General features: G+C 46.3%; 1 protein-coding gene across 3 annotated transcripts; it reads right to left on the minus strand.

The window, feature by feature from the left end:
• Positions 1-592: 592 nt before the first annotated feature.
• LOC123123226 (ankyrin-1) lies at positions 593-14,338 on the minus strand. 3 transcript variants are annotated; one of them, XR_006460564.1, is made up of 12 exons: positions 14,068-14,338; positions 13,790-13,963; positions 13,174-13,299; positions 11,679-11,818; positions 10,876-10,980; positions 10,609-10,737; positions 2,759-2,911; positions 2,199-2,300; positions 1,598-1,777; positions 1,438-1,517; positions 942-1,128; positions 593-877 (listed from the first exon to the last, which is right to left on the minus strand). XR_006460564.1 is itself a non-coding variant. In XM_044543697.1 (11 exons), the coding sequence occupies exons 1-11, from the start codon at positions 14,336-14,338 to the stop codon at positions 1,083-1,085; spliced, it is 1,506 nt and encodes a 501-aa protein (XP_044399632.1). In that variant the 3' UTR covers positions 593-1,082. The 3 variants fall into 3 exon arrangements, 1 of the variants encoding a protein (XP_044399632.1); XM_044543697.1 differs by having other exon boundaries at positions 593-1,128; XR_006460565.1 differs by lacking the exons at positions 593-877; positions 942-1,128; positions 1,438-1,517 and adding an exon at positions 1,943-2,063 and having other exon boundaries at positions 1,644-1,777.
• Positions 14,339-19,694: the final 5,356 nt, after the last annotated feature.

A 19,694-nucleotide genomic window follows, 5' to 3' on the forward strand; every position in this document is an offset into this window, starting at 1 on the left:
AGCACAAGTGTGTCGTTGTCCAAGTGGTTAGTGCGTTGCTTGAAGAAAAGGGCGCAGCGGGCACCATTTAGGAAATGCCATCCAAATTGGCCTAAAAGCACGCGTCCCATAACAGATAAACGGGCCTAACTATATGTCATGCTTGAGCCTGGATAAAGGAAACAAGGAAAACCGATGAAAAAAGAAGAAAAAAAAGGAAAAGGAAATCAAAGGATTTTGGCTTTTGATCATGCTTATGGAGTTGGGAGTTCAGGCATGAGTAGAGGATTTTGGGTTTTGATCATGCTTATGGAGTTGAGTTCCTATTCGCCTCCCCATACAAGCATGAGTGGAGTTGCTAGTATCACATAGATATGACGGTGCAGGGGGTGGGAAAACAACCATGGTGCCTTACATGCTTGTATGGGGAGGCGAATAGGAACTTGCTGCATCTCACACGGAACATGACTAAGTTTCTTATAAGGCTGATTTAGACCTTCCATGTATGAACATTGGGGACTTCAATGAAATTTTGAGATGAGAGGAGCAGATGGGATCAAAATGATCACGATGCAAGTAAAATTTAGGCATTCTGGGAAATAGTTGACATATGTGGGCTATGTGATCTCTGCTTCAACGATCGAGAGAACGAGCCAATTACATTTTCCTCGGCAGCCCGACAAAGACATAATACGTCCAACACAAGAACCTCTCGGCAAAGTATGCCCAATGCCATATAAAACCTAATTTTTTTGGGGCAAACCAGGCTACCGACGAAATCAATAACTTGTTCTAGTATTCCTTCACAGGCTACCCGTGAAACTTCAATGTCTGCATTAGCCCCAAACTTCAGTACTGAATTCCATGATTACACCCAAGATACAACAAGCTTAATTTTCTGTGATGATAAAGTTTGTTAACACTTGAACTGGAATCGAGATTACTACAGCTAGCGAGTTCACCTGGTTATATTTACAAACGATGCGTGCGAAGGAAGTCTTGAAAACCACAGGATATTCTCGTCAGAAGTTTTAAGGCTAGACAAAAGGTGCTCGGCAACAAAATAGAGCTTCGGATTCTGCATGTAAGACTTGACACGTCAGTCACTTTTCACGGCTACGAGCATTCTTTGCTGCTTCTTGGGCTTCCCTGCAACCAAAATATTATGAACATGAGCATTGTCAGGAATCTGTGTACAACTTCGCTCTGAAGATCAATCATAACACTATGCAGATCGACAGTAGGCGTCTTTCCGCGATTAGTAAATCGCTCCAGCTCAAGAAAATAACTCAACGGACTTGAATGACTGAATCCATGTAATATTCTCCAGATATGGAGACCATCTTTTCCATGGACACAAACAATGGTCGATATCATGTATCCTTTCACTTAACTTTTGAAGCAGGCAGGGGGCTGCAGCATGTAACCCTACACACCACGAAAATATGGACCAGTTACCTTAAAGCATTTGCAAGATCACCATTTGTAGGGTCAAGCTTCAAGCCATCCGCAAAAGCCTCACATGCTCTCTCGTACCTCTACAAGTACACGCCATAGGATGATCAGTTATATGATCATGACCCCGAATGCTTGAAGAAAACTACTGCGTTCTTTTTACCTTCAATAACATAAGAGCTGCGCCTTCTCGGTAGCAAGCTTTTGGCCAAAGAGGTCGCGCCATCCTGCACATGGTAGCATCAGAGAGAGCAGCTCTGCCGTTCCCACCGCGCAACGTACTGAGACTCCTATTTGCCAATATGGTTGCACAATCATCTGGACTAGGGTCAAATGCCATTGCCTACAACACATCAGTCACATGCAACTTTTAGCAATTCCAAAAAATATAGTGCTCCAAGACAATCGCTCAGAAGGTGTTATTCTGATTGATATAGAGATCTCCGTACACATGAAACCAGCAAATGTATTGGACAGGAAGATATATTTCAAAGTAGGAACTTCTTACCTACATTCTAAAAAAAAGGTACTGTGTCACCACCGCAGCCCTTTGAACACAAACTGCTCAACTACCTCATAATTACTAAGAGAGCAGGACGCCTAGATTGTGGATGCCTTGTACTGTGGAACTGACATCCAACAGCACATGTTTTACCAGAAAGAGGTGTGAACAAAAATATAGCATCGACTGATATTAACAGTTTACACATGTAAAAAATAACCATCACTCCTTCAGGCAATAAAAATGGGCCCTAGTGACTTACACCAGTATACATCTCTGATGCCACATAATATTTCCCTTCCTTAAAAGCCTCTGAAGCTTTCTGTTTTAGTTCAGCTCTTATCTTCGCACATTTTTGCTTATCCTGACCACAAAAACGAAAGTGATTACACCAAATATGTAGAACTAGCTAGTAATGTAAAACATGCAAAATGCACAAATTTGTAAGTCTCAGCCTATATCACCTAATTAATGTATAAGACAAGAAAAAATGAGTTGTACTGCAGTGTTGCAGGGTTTATCCAGAATTCAGGGTGTATCCTAATTAATGTACTCCCTCCGTAAATCTAAATGCTCTTATATTTCTTTACAGAGGGAGTACACCATACGGTCATACCCAAAGACTAGAAGTTTGCTAAGAGTGATGCAATGCACCAAAAGTAAAATTTGCACGGAATGTTTTGTTTGCACAATGAAGTTTACAATAATCGTGAAAAGACTATTTTCTACTCTAAATGATAGGCAGAACTGCCAAAGAACAGACTACAGGGTGATGATAAGTAACATATGGAACTGCAAGTGAGCACAGAAGGAAACACATACCCTCGGCTTTAAACCAAAGTGTTTCACATGAGAAATGATTCCATCAATACTCCAGTCCGACAGCGTTGAACTAGGAGAAGTTAAAGGGAATAACATTTCAACCATGTCCCTACTGCCTTTAGAGGCAGCAACTTCAATTGGTGTGTTACCACACTGCAAGAGTAAATACCAAATATAAATACAAAATGTAATTGGAAGATTTACACATTAATATTTAATAGTTAGGAATCACAGCCTAAGATCTCAACGAAATGGCTGGATGGACTTCAAGAGAACCACTATGCAAGGACAACAAATGGTGGAACAGACTCATTCATCCTTCGTAACGAAATTTGTAAGACAAGGGTTACGTCAAATACCGTAACATTAATAACCGAAAGCTTCAGTTCATATGTTGTATTGCATAAACTTTTCAAAACAGAATAGGATGAAGATGATCCGAACACCAAAATATGAATGGAAGGGGCAAAAGAAATCTTTGCAGAAGTAGCATTTTATGTTCCTTTGACCAGGCTATGAAGAAGCTGGAGTTTTTTTTTTCAATTCCTAGTTCAGTAGACAAGAAACATTTACATGACTATAAACACACATCTCTTTGTCTAACTCCCTCCCTCCCTACCTGCAATCCCTGCTGCACCGGTGCCGACCTCCATTGCCTCCTGGCCAGAGTCGAAGTTCAGGTGGGGCGAAGGAGTCCTTGGTGGGACACATCGTCTGATCCTCTTCTAAGCGTCTGATGCATCGATAGTAGTGTCCCACACCAAATCATCGAGGCACTGGGATGTTGGTACCAGCAGAAACCTAGGTAGTGATGGATTTCAGTGCCAAATGCTTCGAAGATTTCAGGTTTGCGATTTACATTGATTTATTACTGTTCACTGATATAGCTATATTTTTTATACAGTATTGGCATTTTCTTCTTTTTGGTTGTGTTGGCTGTGTGCATAGTGCACAGCAGAGGCTGGGCATTCGCTCAGTGTGGTTGTATCACCTCGATATATCGACTGAATGTAAATGTCCTTTATAAAAAAAGCTATATTTTTATCATAAATAACTAGAAGTAAAGCACCAGTACTGATGTTCTTCACATGTTAATTTTTAGATTTTTGTAATCTTTGTAAAAGCATAAGGCAAGTGTGAGAAAAATGACCGTACATAACTACACCTTAGCTTGTACACCCTACTTTAGGGTATCTATGACCTGGGCACAAGAAACTTTATACTCCCTCCATTCCCTTATACAAGGCCACTATGAGAAATACATTTTGCATCTATACAAGGGCACTAACAGTAACCAAGGCAAAATTTAATGATGTTTTCTCATACTAGCAACTTGTTTAATACTTGCATGCATGTAGTCATAATGACACTGTGCTACTTCCTTCTCATTGCTTCCTTGCATGCATGTGGGCATATTAATGATCCCAGTTAACAAGAAGAGTTGGCTTGCAAAGTAGTCATTATATTTTACCTAGGTACCTGTAGTTTGAGTTTGTGGCCTTGTATAAGGGAATGGAGGAAGTACCATCAATTCTGATGATACAGCGAAAGTAAACAGAGATGCATATTTTCGTCATACTTGTATCCTTTATAATAGAGATTTTGTTTTGACGGGAGCCTTTATATTTCTGTTCTGTTAGGTCGTGAAGCAGGGCATACAGTATCTGTAGATCTATTAAGAGGTAGTTATTTGGTTCTGAACTTCTGATTGTGGCCAAAAGATCAAGTAGGGAAATGTTAGAAAATATGCAACTTGTATTCCCATGGGGCCATAGGCCACATGTATAGGCGTAGAAAATATGCAGAAAACCCCTTATACAATGGGCTAAATACAAAAGGCTACATGGCTATATATAAACTACTCAACCCCCCCCCCCCAAACTCGTGGATGAACAACACTAGGTTTGGAGAGATAGAAGCCACGCTGCGCTCTAGCCTAGGCCTTCGTAAAGAAATCCGCCAACTGTAACCCAAAAGGCACATACTGAAGAGCAATAACCTGATCCTGCACACCAGCACGCACAAAAAAAGCAGAAAACACCAATATGCTTGGTGAGCTCATGCTTCACAGGGTCACGTGCAATGCTAATAGCACATGTACTGTTAGACAAGAGCAAAGTAGGTGTAGTGACAAAAACACCAAACTCCTGAAGTAGCCACCACAACCATGTTACCTCCGTTGTCAAAAGAGTCATAACATGCAACTCAACCTCTACATTGGAACGGGAAACTACAGTCTTCTAGGCTATGAGAGAACCACCAAGAAAAACACAGTATCACTAGCCCACGTAGCATCTGAATAGTCCTGAAGCTGTAATAAACTGGAGCGGGGAAAGATCATGTGGTGAGAGATCGTGTCGTGAAGATATCAGAGAACATGAAGGAGGTGATTGTAGTGAACCGAAGTGGGAGCAGGAACAGACTGACTCAAAATATGGACAACATAGGAGATATCTGGATGATTGGCAGCTCGATAGACAAGACTCCCAACAAGATGACGATAACACGTCAGATCAGACAAGGGGCCACCATCAGTCTCACGAAGGTGAACATTGAGCTCCATGGGAGTCTCAATAGTGCGCTCATTAGTAAGAGCAACACGAGCAAGAAGAGCTTGGATATACTTTTCTTGGGATATAAAAAATCCAACAGAGGTAGAAGAGACCTCAATCCCAATAAAGTAGCAAAGAGGACCAAGATCAGATATGAGAAACTGCTCACTAAGTCTTGTCTTCACAAAGGCAATAAACTCGGGGTCTTCATAGAGGAAGAGGCCCACCTCGAGCAGAAAGGTGGACAAAACAGCACGGGATCATGAGCACTCACTGAAAAACCAGCGACAATCACCACAGAGGCAAAACACTCAAACCATGGCCCAAGGGGCCATATAGAGAGCGACGAAGACGACAAACCATGCCGTCGGGAATAGAATACCTAGGCGATGGCTGCATGTAAACCTCCTCACACGACTCACTATTAAGAAAGGCATTATTAACATCAAGCTAGACACAGACAAGTGGCGAACAGAGGCAACGACAAGAAGTGTGCAAACAGTGGCCATATGGGCCATAGGAGCAAATGTCTCATTGTAATCAAGACCATGCTCCTGCTAAAAGCCACGAGCCACAAGACGAACTTTGTAACGCTCAAGAGAACCATCGGAGCGGGTCTTAACCTTGTAGACCCACTGACAAATGATGGGACGAACACTGGGAGGAAGAGAAAAGATCCCACATGACGGTGCGCTCAAGAGCACCAATCTCCTCTGCCATCAAAAGCTGCCATATAGAGTGAACAACAACATTGCAATAAAAAGTTGGCTCAAGGACAACAGCGCCAGCACTTGAAAACCAAGGCGGTCAACAGGCAAAAGCGGACGAGGACGCAAACCATAAGTAGGCTAAGACGAGGAAGATGGCACATCAGTAGACGCATCCACAACAGGCGGACGACAAGTATAATATTGAGGAAAAGATGAAAGAATACGAGGAATCACCAGAATAGGCGAAGGTGACGGAGAAGACACCAGGGATGAAGGTGCAGAATCTTGTGACAAGCGAGATGAGGAAACCATGGGATATGGTGGCGTCGGACCTGCAATAGTCGAAGAAGCAGGGGTAGTAGGACGGACGGGCAATGGCTGAATGGGGGTGATAGGTGTGTAAGGAAAGGCGAGGAAAGATATATCCTCCACTAAAAAGGTCGAGGAAGATGGACGCGGGTAGAAGGGACGAGACTCGTCAAAAGTCACATCCCGAGAAATACGCATCCGACGACCAACAAGATCCCAACAACAATAGCCCTTCTGCTCATCACTATAGCCTAAGAAGACACTCAACGGTCTGAGTGGTCAGTTTGGTGCGTTCACCAGGGGCAAGAAGAACGTAGAAAACACAACCAAACAAACAAAGCGCTGAAATAATTAGTAGAACGATCAAAGAGACGCTCGAAAGGAACGCCACCCTGGAGAGCAGCGATTGGTTAAAGGTTGATGAGATAGGAAGTGAAGACAACCTCAGCCCAAAAAGTGAGGAAGAGAGGCATCGATCATCAACGCACGAGCCATCTCAAGAAGGTGACAATGCTTGCGCTTAGTCACACCATTCTGAGCATGAGCACTAGGACAAGAGAACTGACCAAGAGTCCTCTGCTTAGCAATAACACCACGCAACATCTTGGAAATACTCACCGGTGGAGTCAGCACGAAACACACGAATAGGCGAAGGGAACCAACAAAACACTTATATACGGACAAAACCTCACTGCGATGGCCCCTTTTGAAGCGAAGGGGGCCAGACCCCATACATCGAAATGAACTAAATCCAAAAGACACTGAGACACTAACTCACTAGTAGGATAAGGTAACTAAATCTATGTGCCAAGCCAACAACCCTGGCCATCTAAAGAGATGTTTCCTAAGACAGAGCTCAGAAGACCTCGACGAATTAAAGACAACAAACGAGAACCACAAAGATGACCAAGTCGATGATGCTAGGAAGGAGTCGGTAGCTGAAGCGACGAAAACAGATGGACTGGCGATAGTGGTGGCAGCGGAAAGAACATGAAACCAGTCTAACTCCCAAAGACCCCGAGAGTCACGGCGACGAGGGCCCTAACCAAACTGTGCATGCGATGATCCTGAACAGAACAAGAGTCAACGTCAAGGATGACGCGACAACCACAGTCAGTAAGCTGACCAACAGAAAACATATTCATGGTAAGTCGAGGAACATGAGCAACATAAAAAACCGAATAAGTAGTGACATTGCCTCGGCTAACAACAAAAAGAGTACCATCAGCAGTGAGTACATGAACATGAAAATCCAGAGATCTAAGAGAGGACAAACCGAAAGAATCAGAAGACATATGAAAAAAAGCTCCAAAATTCAGAACTCAAGGGGATGTCCTAGCTGTGTAGAGGGTGGTCGCTCAGTGCGGGAAGCATCAATCACAAAACCTATAGTACGGATGAAGAACCTGATGCGGCAAGTAGACAGTGCAAAGAAAATCAAGCTGGCGCTAGATAGCAGAACTCTGTGTGTAGAACTCATCAACGATGGAGTCGCCCTGCTGAAGTGCATGCTCCTCGCGAACCACAATGAAGTATAAAGCATCACCAGAGCTGATAGCGCTGGTCAGGACGGGTCCACATCTCAAATAAGATAGCAAGGCCAAGGAACTCAAAGGCAAACTGAGGCAGAACAGTCGCAACACAAGCATCACCATCTAACCACCGAGTGTAAGCAGACAGAGCCTCATGATAGGTGGGATGATCCTCATAGGTCAAAACCTGCTCATCATAAGCATGAACAGTAGCCTCATCAGCAAGCTTAGTTGCATCCTTAGCAGCCCGAGGAGCATCCACAACAAGAACCAATGGCTTTGGCGGAGTAGGAGCCACGAGGAACCGGGCGCGACATACAAGGGACCTTGCCAGAAAGAACGCCCCAGAGACGAAAACCACGCATATGGATGCGCATGAGGCCAACGAACTCAGTGTAGTTAGTACAATCAAAGATCATCGGACGAGGAACTGCAACATAGCCCGACGATGTAGACATTGTACCTGTTCTTTTTTTTCCTTTGCTAGTCAACCAACCAAACAAAACTAGAGACCATGAAACGAAGCAAGCTTCAGCCGCTGGAGGAAGATGGCGCCATCACAAATCAGGACCGACGGAATCCAGCAGGAGGCGGCAGAATCCGGGCGCTGGAATGAAGTCCGACGGTTGGGGGCAGAATCCAACAGCTTAGGACGAAATCCGACGGCTCATGGCGAGGCTCCGGCCTTGATGGGAGGCGGGTTGCCCGAATTAGGACTTGGAGCAGCCGAATCGAGACAGGCAGAAGGATCAGGGCCGCGGCAGCTGACTCAAAATCAAGGAGGCGTTAAGCAGGGCCTCCGCCTGGACCGGGTGTTGACTGGATGGGCGCCTGGATTGGGTGTTGACCAGACGAAGTACTTGGGAGGGTGGGCAGCAACCGGAGCAGAGGAAATGCAGCCACTTAAGGAAACGAAGCAGCGACAACCGGCGAGGAGACCACGGCGGTGCGAGTAGAGGACCAAGCACGAGTTGCGCGTGCTAAAAAAACCTAGGCTTTAGTACCATGTTAGGAAATATGCAACTTGTATTCCCATGGGACCATAGGCCGGTATATATACATGTACATGTGTAGGAAATACGCAAAAGACCCCTTATACAATTGGGTAAATACAAAAGGCTACATGGGTATATATATAGTACTCTAACAGGAAATATCATAATCAATCGTGCTGATCTGAGAGTGAAATTATTCAGATGGATTTTCTTGATCTTACATGGGAGGTTAATCGATGATATCAAGCATGACTAAGTGAGATGGATTGAAGAGATTGAGGAATATTGCTATAGGTTTGGTATCTCCGATTAATTGGTAGACTATGGTACAATAACTGATAACTTTGCTCTACCATAAGTTACCTATTTTTTACATCCTTTTGCGTCTGTATTTAGTATTGTATTTAGTATTCACAGTACCTGCAACACTTAAACCAAGGTGCAAGAAGGTACCCTCACAGGATAAGAAAGTGAAATAAGGCTACTGAATTCCCCTGACCATGTCTAGGAATTAACCGGAGTGAATGCCAGATGTATAAATACAACCTAACCTATGTTTTCAAGGCGTCCAGGCGCTTTAAGGCGCTGGGGGGGGGGGGGCGCCTCAACGCCTAGGCGCTCAAAGCGCGAGGCGAGGCGACGCCTTAGACACTTATTATTAGGCGCTAGGGGTACTAATATGGCAGCCTTGGGAGAGGGCTGCCGGCGGCGGAGGAGCTTGGCCGGAGAGGGGGAGGGCCGCCGGAGAGGGGAAGGGCCTGCGGAGGAGGAGCTTGGCCGGAGAGGGGGAGGCCGGCGGAGGAGGAGCGGATCTGGGCCGGCGGCATGAGGAGAGAGCTCCTCTCTCTTTTCCCCTCGATTTGCAGTCACGGGTGTGTTCCCCTCTCTCTCCTGCCTCTTTTTACCCCCTCTCTCCCGCCCAATTTCTCTTCCCTCCCGCCAATTCCTCTTTCTGGCGCGCGCCAGCTGCTGGTTCCCGCTCAACCTGCCCACGCATGTCCAGGGCGTCCAAAATCAACTAAAGCGGCGCCTTATCCGCCTAGGCGACGCCTTGGACGCCTCAACAGCACAAGGCGGACGCCTTAGATAGAAAACTAAGGCGACGACGACGCCTTGACGTCCCCAAGCGCTCTGACGCCTAAGCGTCGCCTAGGCGACGCCTTGAAAACAAAGAACCTAACCATTCCATTTTATAATCCAACATAAGTTTGACTCGTGCATTTTTCTTCATCGCAACTGAAATATGGATTTCGGTTATGCACAGAAGCAGCATATTCTCTTCTGCTTGCTGCATTGCATATTGCATATATAGTCGTCACAAATGTCATAAGCCTTGACCTTAACCAATAAAATGTAGGTTATGTGTGACAAAAATTGTACCATTAAATTCGTATATAAAGAATTTTCCGATGATACAATTTTTAAGTTACATGACTTGTGTATTATTTCTATAATCGATGGTCAAAATTAAATCTTGAGAAGTGTGTGTCCATCTTTTTGTAGTCGGAGGAAGTAGTGTTTTATCCTCATGTAAGCCTATTCCTGGCATCAGAGGAAGTGTGGGTAAGAAGATTATCCTAATCTGTCAAGTGTCAAGAGTCTACAGCCACATTTTTTTTTAAACAAGATCTACAGCCTAACATGACCTCATAGAGAAAAAATGGAACAATGTTCAGCTAACTTACAGCATATGCATGAAAAGTAGATGATGACGAGTGACAACAGCAAAACAGGAAAACAAGTAAGGCTCACTTCATCAGGAATATTGGGGTTAGCACCAGCATCTAGCAAGAACTTCATGATGCCAGGGAAGCCAAACTTCACTGCCAACATCACGTAACTACCACCATCGAAGTCAATAAAATTCAGATCTGCACCAGCCTGTGCAAATGAATAATTATTTGATCATTTGTTTGAGTTAATGCTTGATATATCAGCCACAGAAAACATATACACAAAGAAAATGAAGCTGTGCCTACAGAACTTTAACAAAGCTCCACACGGAGAAAGAGTACTGACCTTAACAAGTAGCTTGACACATTCCAGCGGCTCTCTAGACATGGGCTCGAAGGCCCTGATGGCCCAACTCAATGGGGTATAACCAAGACCGAAAACCTTGTTAGGCTGCGAAAAGTGGAAGAATCAATGACTTACACTTGTCAAAAAAATAAGGGACCAATAGAGATTAATTCTGAGATAAGTCAATAGAGAAATAAAATCTACGTGTGGTGTGTTAATTATATTGGTATTTCTGAAGGCAACAGAAAGAAATATATTTACATAGAAATTAGGCATAACATGTCCTTGGGTCCTGGGAAAGTGAGCACATTTTACTTTAGGATAATTAAGTACTACATCCTTCCCAATATATAAGGCGCGCTTGACTTTGCATGGTCTTTGATGCATTGACTTTGACCATTAATATATACCGAGGTACATGGACTAAACATGTATCAATAATACCATCGTATTTGTCTTGCGAAACAATTCTATTTCATATGTCTTTATAATAATTTTGTAGGCATACAATAAGTGCAAATCATAGTCAAAGTTGTGCAATGAAGAACCAAAAAAGTCAACGCGCGCCTTATAATTTGGGAAGGAGGGAGTACTGTCCATGATGAACTTTTGTTGCTTCAAATACAATGCAATCTTTTGTTAAGATGGAGCACAGGTATCAAAGGCAACCAGATTTTCCATTCCAATGCATTCCCAAATATAGAATATAGAGATGGAGCACTAGTACCACTAGCCACAAGATATTTCCTTCCAGAGTTCTCTTTTTCACCGCAAAGAAGAGAACCAAGAAACTGGTGTCTTACATCGGCATGGTGCTCCAACAAAATCTTAATTATGTCATGGTCTTTAGCGATAGCAGCTGCATGCAATGGCGTCCCTTGTGCAGAATCTAAATCCACATCTATTCCTCTTGAAAGCAGCAGTTCTACTATTTCACAATATCCTGGAAAACGAAGTTTCAGAAAAATGAATGAGACAAGAATATTTTCCAACATGTAGCTGATTTTACATAAAGGGCAGCCCGGTGCATGTAGCTCCTGCTTGCGCAGGGTCCGGGGAAGGGTCCAACCACTTTGGGTCCTTTGTACGCGTGCAGCCTTTCCCTACATTTCTGCAAGAGGCTGTTTCCAGGACTCAAACCCATGACCTAATGGTCAGAAGGCAACAGCTTTTCCCTTAGATGTAGCTGACTATACATCTGCACAAAAAAATAACTCTGGGCCAGTTTTCGGTTTAGTGATCATGAATTGCCCAATAACCTTTTTGTTTACGACATATCTCATCCAGGACCAGGTTTTCAAAAGTGATCGGATTGGGACTATTAAAAATTTACTTGTTTATCCTTGGAAATAGAAGAAGTCATCGATTTTGAGCTTATAAGATTATAATCAACAACTTGGATAATACTGGATATTCAACTTCAAAATTCCAAATCTCAAAGTTATTCTCCACACACATGATAATGTTTCTTCGGCCATCACCCAAATCATATATATGGGAGCTTTGTTTGGTGGAAATCACATAAAAACATATGGCAAGATATGCTAAAATAGAACGTCAAGCATAGCACTAGCTAAGAGAGGTGTCATAGTAGTCAACTGTCACGATCGCACTAGCTCTGTGCCTGTGACGAGTGTTTCTTGCTAACTTTATTCATTAACCAAGTCTATTCCAACAGAGACAGGCCACCAAACAAATGTTAACCAAACTAAGACTAGCTAATCTTATCAAAAGAAAACTAATAGCTAATTTGAAGGAATGGATCCAATTTGGATCAGTCGACCCAAAAATGCTTACTTCTCTTGATGATATATAGGGAATTGATTTCATCTAACAGTGACAAATTCAAGTTTTATTTTATAACAGGATGAAACAATGACAAATTCAAAATGGTTAACCATGCCCTTTTCCACGTCATAACCTAGCCTCCCCCTTGTGGGTTGAAAACGAAGGTTCATATGCCTATCCTTCTCCATTTCTAATTCCCTCCATTCAAATACAGGATTAGATTTAACTACAGCAAGCATTTTTTTATTCCAATCATCCATATCACTAAAAACAAGCGAACCCTGAAGGATAGCAATAAAACGGTTGACAGTATCAAAGAAGAGAATCACGTCTCCTGAACCCCTTTCCAGTTCTTATTGCTATCGCAGTTCCATTGATAGTTTGTCAGAGTCTAATGCTGCTTATATCCAGCGATGTGGCTTTCTAAGGCAAAAAACCAGATGGACTATGTATGCGCTGACACATGCAATGAGCCAATGAATAAGCATACTTGTTGGGAAAGTGAGAGACCTTCCTTTGCAGCGGCATAGAGAGGTGAGTGTACTTTGCCAGCTAGTGGATCAGCACCATGATCAAGAAGATATCTTGCAGCAGCAGCTCTCCCATACAAGACAGAATGGTACAGTGGTGTGTCACCTGCAACAGCCAAAAAAATAAACATGAGGAGCTCAACAAATTCACGCCAATCCTGCCCTCAATACAAAAAATTGTACACAAGAGAGCCAAATGTGGAAAGAGAACTTCACCAGCGCAGTAACAAATGCCTTTCCATCTGACACATGTTTACTGTTGACAAAATTGTACAACGGCAGGCAGGGAAGACATTTTAGATACAGTTCACAAATGGTGGTTTGCCCATATAACATATCCAAAGCAAATCGACGATGTTCGTGGTATAGTGCATGGACTCTCTGGGCATGGCTGTGTGCATATATTGGATATCTTAACTCCTCTTGTTACTTGGTCCCAATTTACAAATGTATACAACATGTAACACCAAATTTGAAGCCTGAGATGCAAATTCCACATGGTAGTAACTAATAGCTGAAGAATAAGCATAAATACATGAACAAAAGTTGACGAAACTGCGAATTGACGCGAAGGGAAGCAGGGAAGGGAACACCACCTATGAAGTTGAGTTGATTGACATCGAGGCGGAGGTCCTCGACGAGGTACCTGCAGACCTCGACCCGACCCGACCCGGCCGCCAGGTGCAGCGCGCGGTCCCCTACGCCGTCCTCCACCGTGCCCAGGACGGCGGCCTCGCCTGGGCCTCCCGAGCCCATCCACCGCGCCATCTCTTCGCAACGCGAGAAATGGGAGCCAAGTCAGGCACTAAATCCGTCAAGCTACTACCATTATCAAACCCTAAGAAGGAAGAGCGTAAGGAAGATGCGGGGTTACTCTTGAGGAGTCGGAGGTTGCCGTCGGAGGCGGCACGGAGGAGCGCCTCCTCCCGCTGCTGCTTCCCCATCGCCTCCATCTCCAGGGGTCGAGCAGGCGGCGAGAGGGAGTGGCGAAATTTCGAGAGCGGCAGTGCGCTGCGTGGTGCGGGGTGGAGAAGAAGGGGAGAGCCGGAGGGGAGGAGTCCGTGAGCCCTGGGCCGTGGGAGCAGAGCAGGCAAGATGTTGTGACGGGGAAAATGTGATTTTGTTTTGATGGTTCGAGAGCCCATGGCCATGGCCAATGCCTAGGTAAACATTGAAGCCCAAGCTTTGTTTCTTATTTTTATTTTTGAAAGGCAAACTCTGCCAGAGCAGACCATAAGCTTGGCTTTCGTTTGTTTTCTTATATTATTATATAAAATCTGCACACGAATATGTATTATTTTTTTGCAGGTGAGCACACGAATATGTTTTTTTTGTGTGAAATGGGATGCGTACGTATTTGTATGATTTTTTTAGCAGATAATAAGAGCCACCACTGTTAAAAGAGCACGCAAGCGCCCCCCCAGCCCCGATGCGGGTGTGGAGTCAGAGTGCCACGTCCACGGTCATTGTTGAATGTGAAGCCGGTGATGATCTGTCCACGACCGCGGGGAGGGGGGGCACTTCGTTAAACTAGTTGAAGTGAGAGAGAGGAGGACGCTGGAAGGGGAGAGAGGAGCACTCGCGTGTGGAAGAGGAGAAGGTGACAGCCGCATCTGGTGAAGGAAGACCTAGGGAACGAGCGCTCCTCTTCCTCTATTTTTCTGTCCAATACGCAAGGGGCGCTGCTACAAATCATCCGACTGATTTCCTCGGGAAATCAGTCGGGTTGGTAGCCGTCAGATCAATCGTGCCTAAGTCGTTGGATAGGGCAACGCTGCGTCATCGCTTCCTTCCTCCCCCGAGCGTCAGTCCATGGCTTCCTTCTTCCTCGCGCACACGCATCGGTTCGCCCCCTGCGTCACTGACAGTAGCAACGCCTATGAGCAGCGCGCGGCGGCGACGGATCCTGCATCGCCGGCGACCATGGCTGATATTGCGATGCAACCCACGGTGACGGAAGCTGCGACGCAAGCAGCGATTGCTGTGATGTAGCGCCGACGATGACGGTGAACGCTACGATGCAGTGCCAGCGAGGAAGGGTGTTGCAACGCAGCACGCGGCAGCCATGGCAGGAGCTGTGATGCATCGCCGGAGACGACGGTGGAGTGGTTGCTAGGATGCAGCGCCGGCGAATGCTGCTATGCAGTGCCGGCGACGACGGGTGGTGCAACGCAACACGCGACGGCCATGGCGGGAGCTGCTGCAGCGCTGGCGACGACAGCGGATGCTGCGATGCAGCGCCAACGACGACGGGTTGTGCGAGGCAGCGCACGACGGCCATGACGGAAGCTCGCGAGGCAGCACGCGGCGACCATGACGGAAGCTCGCGATGGAGCGCGCGGTGATGACGGGGAGCTGCTATGCAGCCACGGCAAAGCTCCATTGCACACCGCAGGAAGCTCCAGGCCGCCGGTGGAGCTCCATTGCAGTACCATTGCAGCTCAGCCGCCGGCGAGCGCTGCATAGCAGCACCGGGGAGCCGCCTACAAGCGCTCCACTGCATCGCCGCCGCGCACCCCTCGCCTGTTGCAGCGCCGTCGCGCGACCCCCGTTGCGGCACAGGTGACCCCCCGCAGCAGCGTCCACGGGCGGCTTGCAGCAGGCGTTGCCTCCCGAGCTGACCACGGTAGCACATGGGTGGCATGCAGCAAGCTTCTGATTTCCCCGGTGAAAATAGAGATGGGGCTCCTACAACACCAGTAGCAATATAGTATGTATGTCTTTGGAAGCATCGTAATGCAATCGTGTTTGACGGCGCGTCACCATCGGTTGAGAGGCTCATTGACAAGGTAAAGTCTGAGTGCGCGCTGTGGACATCAGCGGGTCTGTTCAAAGGGAAGTTGGAGGGGTTCCTGGGTGGATTACATCAGTGGATGAATAGGGAGGAGTAGGATATGTATAGATGTACGTAGAGTGTGTACGTGTTGTAAGGCCGTACAAGCTTGTAATGTAACTGTGGAGGCATACTTTGCCCTTCTTCTTTAATATATGATATGCACACTCATGCATATTCTAGAAAAAAAAAAGATGGGGCAGGAGGTAGAGGAAGAGCATCGACCAGGGAAAAGAGATGCATTGTAGAGCCACGGGAGAGCTGGGTCAACGCCCAGCTGCTTTTTTGTGGCCGAGACGTATCGTGTGGGGATAAGGACGGGGTGGAGAAGCGGTGTGCGGGTCTCCACCGGGACACGTGCCGCACGTCGGAGGAGGCTTACGCCACGCTGAAATCAGGCTAGTCATAGTGGGAGTAACTTAGATAGTAACATAGCGCATTACAATTTTTTTTTGCTTATGTGGCATGTAGTTAATGCGGAGAGAGGTGTTTAGAGTAACATAATATGTTACTGTAACATAGCGCATTCCGAGAAAGAATGAGTCTACAAGCTAATAAATGAAGCCATCTATGATACTACTACTATGTTACTTCTATGAAGATAGTAACTTAGACTAGTGTCATATGTATGACACTAGTATAAGTTACTCCCCACTATGACCAGCCTCAGCCGGCTGTTTTTAAACAATTTCCACACGCAAGTGCGCGCTATTGTATCCGACGTGGCATAGCCCAACGAGCTCCTTGCGTTTCGCTTCTGATGGATGTAATTGTGTTACACGTCAGGGGTCCATCTTCAAAAAATACTCGTCTTGCTTATATTTTCTGATCATCAAGTATTGATCGCCTTCGTACAAAGTGGCAGCCTGGTTTCCATTTCAAATAAGCAAAGGAGATACGAAACCGTGAGAAGATACTACAAAAGGAAAACAATTTTGCCTTGTAGTAATAAATTGCATCAATACTTGATCCTACGAGCATAACTTATTACAAACCGGTGAAAGGGTTCATGGCACCAGCACTAGCACCAGGGCAACGACTCTGGTGACATGGTGGATGCTACAATGCTAGTGTAGAGACCGTAGAGTGACAACGGTAGATCTGTGCCTTGACATGAGCAGCCTTTTGATGGCCGAGGCGGTGGTAGAAGGTGAGAAGACATCCATCGATTTCTTTTTAGAAAAGGAGGACCCCGGCTCTGCATCTGGACGATGCATGCGGTTACTTTATTAATTATTCTCACAAGACCGTACAAAGTCATACAACAATAAACTAAAGCCACCGTCTAAGCAACAACTGTCGCTACACCTATCCAATTGATGAAGGGATGCTGATAGTCTGGGCCTAATACCAAACAGACATCACAGCCAGACCTAATATCTATGACCTGAGGTCCCAACCAGGACGCCTGCCGGGTATGGACACCCACCAGTCCGGCGTGCTCCTCAACCAGGACGCCTGCCGGGTATGAGGCCGTCGCAGCCACTTGCCACCAATCCATCTTCAGAGCTGTACTGCTGCATCAACCTTGCCCGGTCTAGCTGCCGTCGACGCCACCACGACACCAGACAACGTCGACCTCCTGCGCGTGTCCATCACCACACATCTGACGTCAAGCCTCCGCTGCTCCATGCCGCCAAGAGCCGCCGCCATAAATATGTAGAAAGAAACACCGCTCCACCGAAGAAGCCATCCGCTGGTCCCTCGAGCCCGAGTGCATCTCCAAGAATGCCGCCCCCAAGGGGGTAACGACGCATGAATGACGCCGTCATCCGATCAACTGATCTAGGGTTTCCCCCGGAGGTATTGGGTGGGTTTGGGATTTGTACCTCGATGATGCCTTCATGAAGGAAACGATGATAAGGGCATCGTCATCACAGGCTCCGGCCAACGACCGAAGACCAAGTTTTCACTCGGATCCGTCCCAAGAAATCCACCCAACAACCTGTGCACTGTCTCGACCGCCTTCAAAGCCCCAGATCTAGCCGCCTAGATCCGGCGACCAACCGCAACAGCAGTGCCACCGTAGGAGCCCTGGCACACCGGCCACTGCCTGAATGCGGCACCATGATAATCCCCAAGTGCAGGGAATCATCGTAGCAATTTCTAAAGGTGGAAACGATAAGTATGGAGTGTCGAACCCACAAGGAGCTAAAGGTAAGATCAATATTCTCTCAAGCCCTATCTGCCACTGATACGACTCTACGTACACCGAACGTTTGCTTCCAACTAGCAACGAGAAATAGAACTACGTTGTGGGTATGAAGAGGATAGCTTTGCATGGTACCGGAGAGCTAAAACATAAAAGTAGGTGCTGTTATCATAAAGTTAGAATATATTACTAAATATTATAAATAGCGAGTGTGGAATAATGGTGGATCGGTGTGCGGAATTGTCCTAGGCAATTGTTAACAACACCGGTAGTCGTCATTGCAATTTCATATGAGGGAGAGGCATAAGCTAACATACTTTCTCCACTTGGATCATATGCACTTATGATTGGAACTCTAGCAAGCATCCGCAACTACTAAAGATCATTAAGGTAAAACCCAACCATAGCATTAAAGCATCAAGTCCTCTTTATTCCCATACGCAACAACCCCCTTACTCGGGTTTGTGTTTCAGTCACTCACCAACCCACTATAAGCGAATCATGAACGTATTGCAACACCCTACAGCGGGAATCCCTCACGCTTGCGCGACACGGAGGGCACCATAGGACAGCACCAAAATAAAACATACAACTCGTATCAATCTAGATCATCAATCAACCCAAAGACAAAGGATATCTACTCAAAACATCATAGGATCGCAATGTTGGGGAACGTAGTAATTTCAAAAAAATTCCTACGCACACACAGGATCATGGTGATGCATAGCAACGAGAGGGGAGACTGTTGTCCACATACCCTCGTAGACCGAAAGCGGAAGCGTTAGCACAACGCGGTTGATGTAGTCGTACGTCTTCATGATCCGACCGATCCAAGTACCGAACGTACGGCACCTCCGAGTTCAGCACAGTTCAGCTCGATGACGTCCCGCGAACTCCGATCCAGCAGAGCTTCACGGGAGAGTTCCATCAGCACGACGGTGTGGTGACGGTGATGATGATGCTACCGACGCAGGGCTTCGCCTAAGCACCGCTACGATATGATCGAGGTGGAATATGGTGGAGGGGGGCACCGCACACGGCTAAGAGATCAAGAGATCAATTGTTGTCTCTAGAGGTGCCCCCTGCCCCCGTATATAAAGGACCAGGGGGGAGGAGGCGGCCAGCCAGGGGAGGGCGCGTCAGGGAGGAGTCCTACTCCCACCGGGAATAGGACTCCCTAGTTGGAGTAGGAGGGGGAAAGGAAGGGAAGGAAAGAGGCGGAAGGAAAGGGGGCGCCGCCCCCCCTCCTTGTCCAATTCGGACTAGAGGGGGAGGGGGGGCGCGGCCAGCCCTAGCCGCCCCTCCTCTTCTCCACTAAGGCCCATCTTGGCCCATTAAACTCCCCGTGGGGTTCCGATAACCCCCCGGTACTCCGGTATATGTCCGAAACTCCCCGAAACCATTCCGGTGTCCGAACATAGTCGTCCAATATATCGATCTTTATGTCTCGACCATTTCGAGACTCCTCGTCATGTCCGTGATCACATCCGGGACTCCGAACATCCTTCGGTACATC

This window comes from Triticum aestivum, chromosome 5D, assembly GCF_018294505.1.
Source record: "Triticum aestivum cultivar Chinese Spring chromosome 5D, IWGSC CS RefSeq v2.1, whole genome shotgun sequence".
In the NCBI taxonomy this organism is placed as follows: Eukaryota; Viridiplantae; Streptophyta; class Magnoliopsida; order Poales; family Poaceae; genus Triticum; species Triticum aestivum.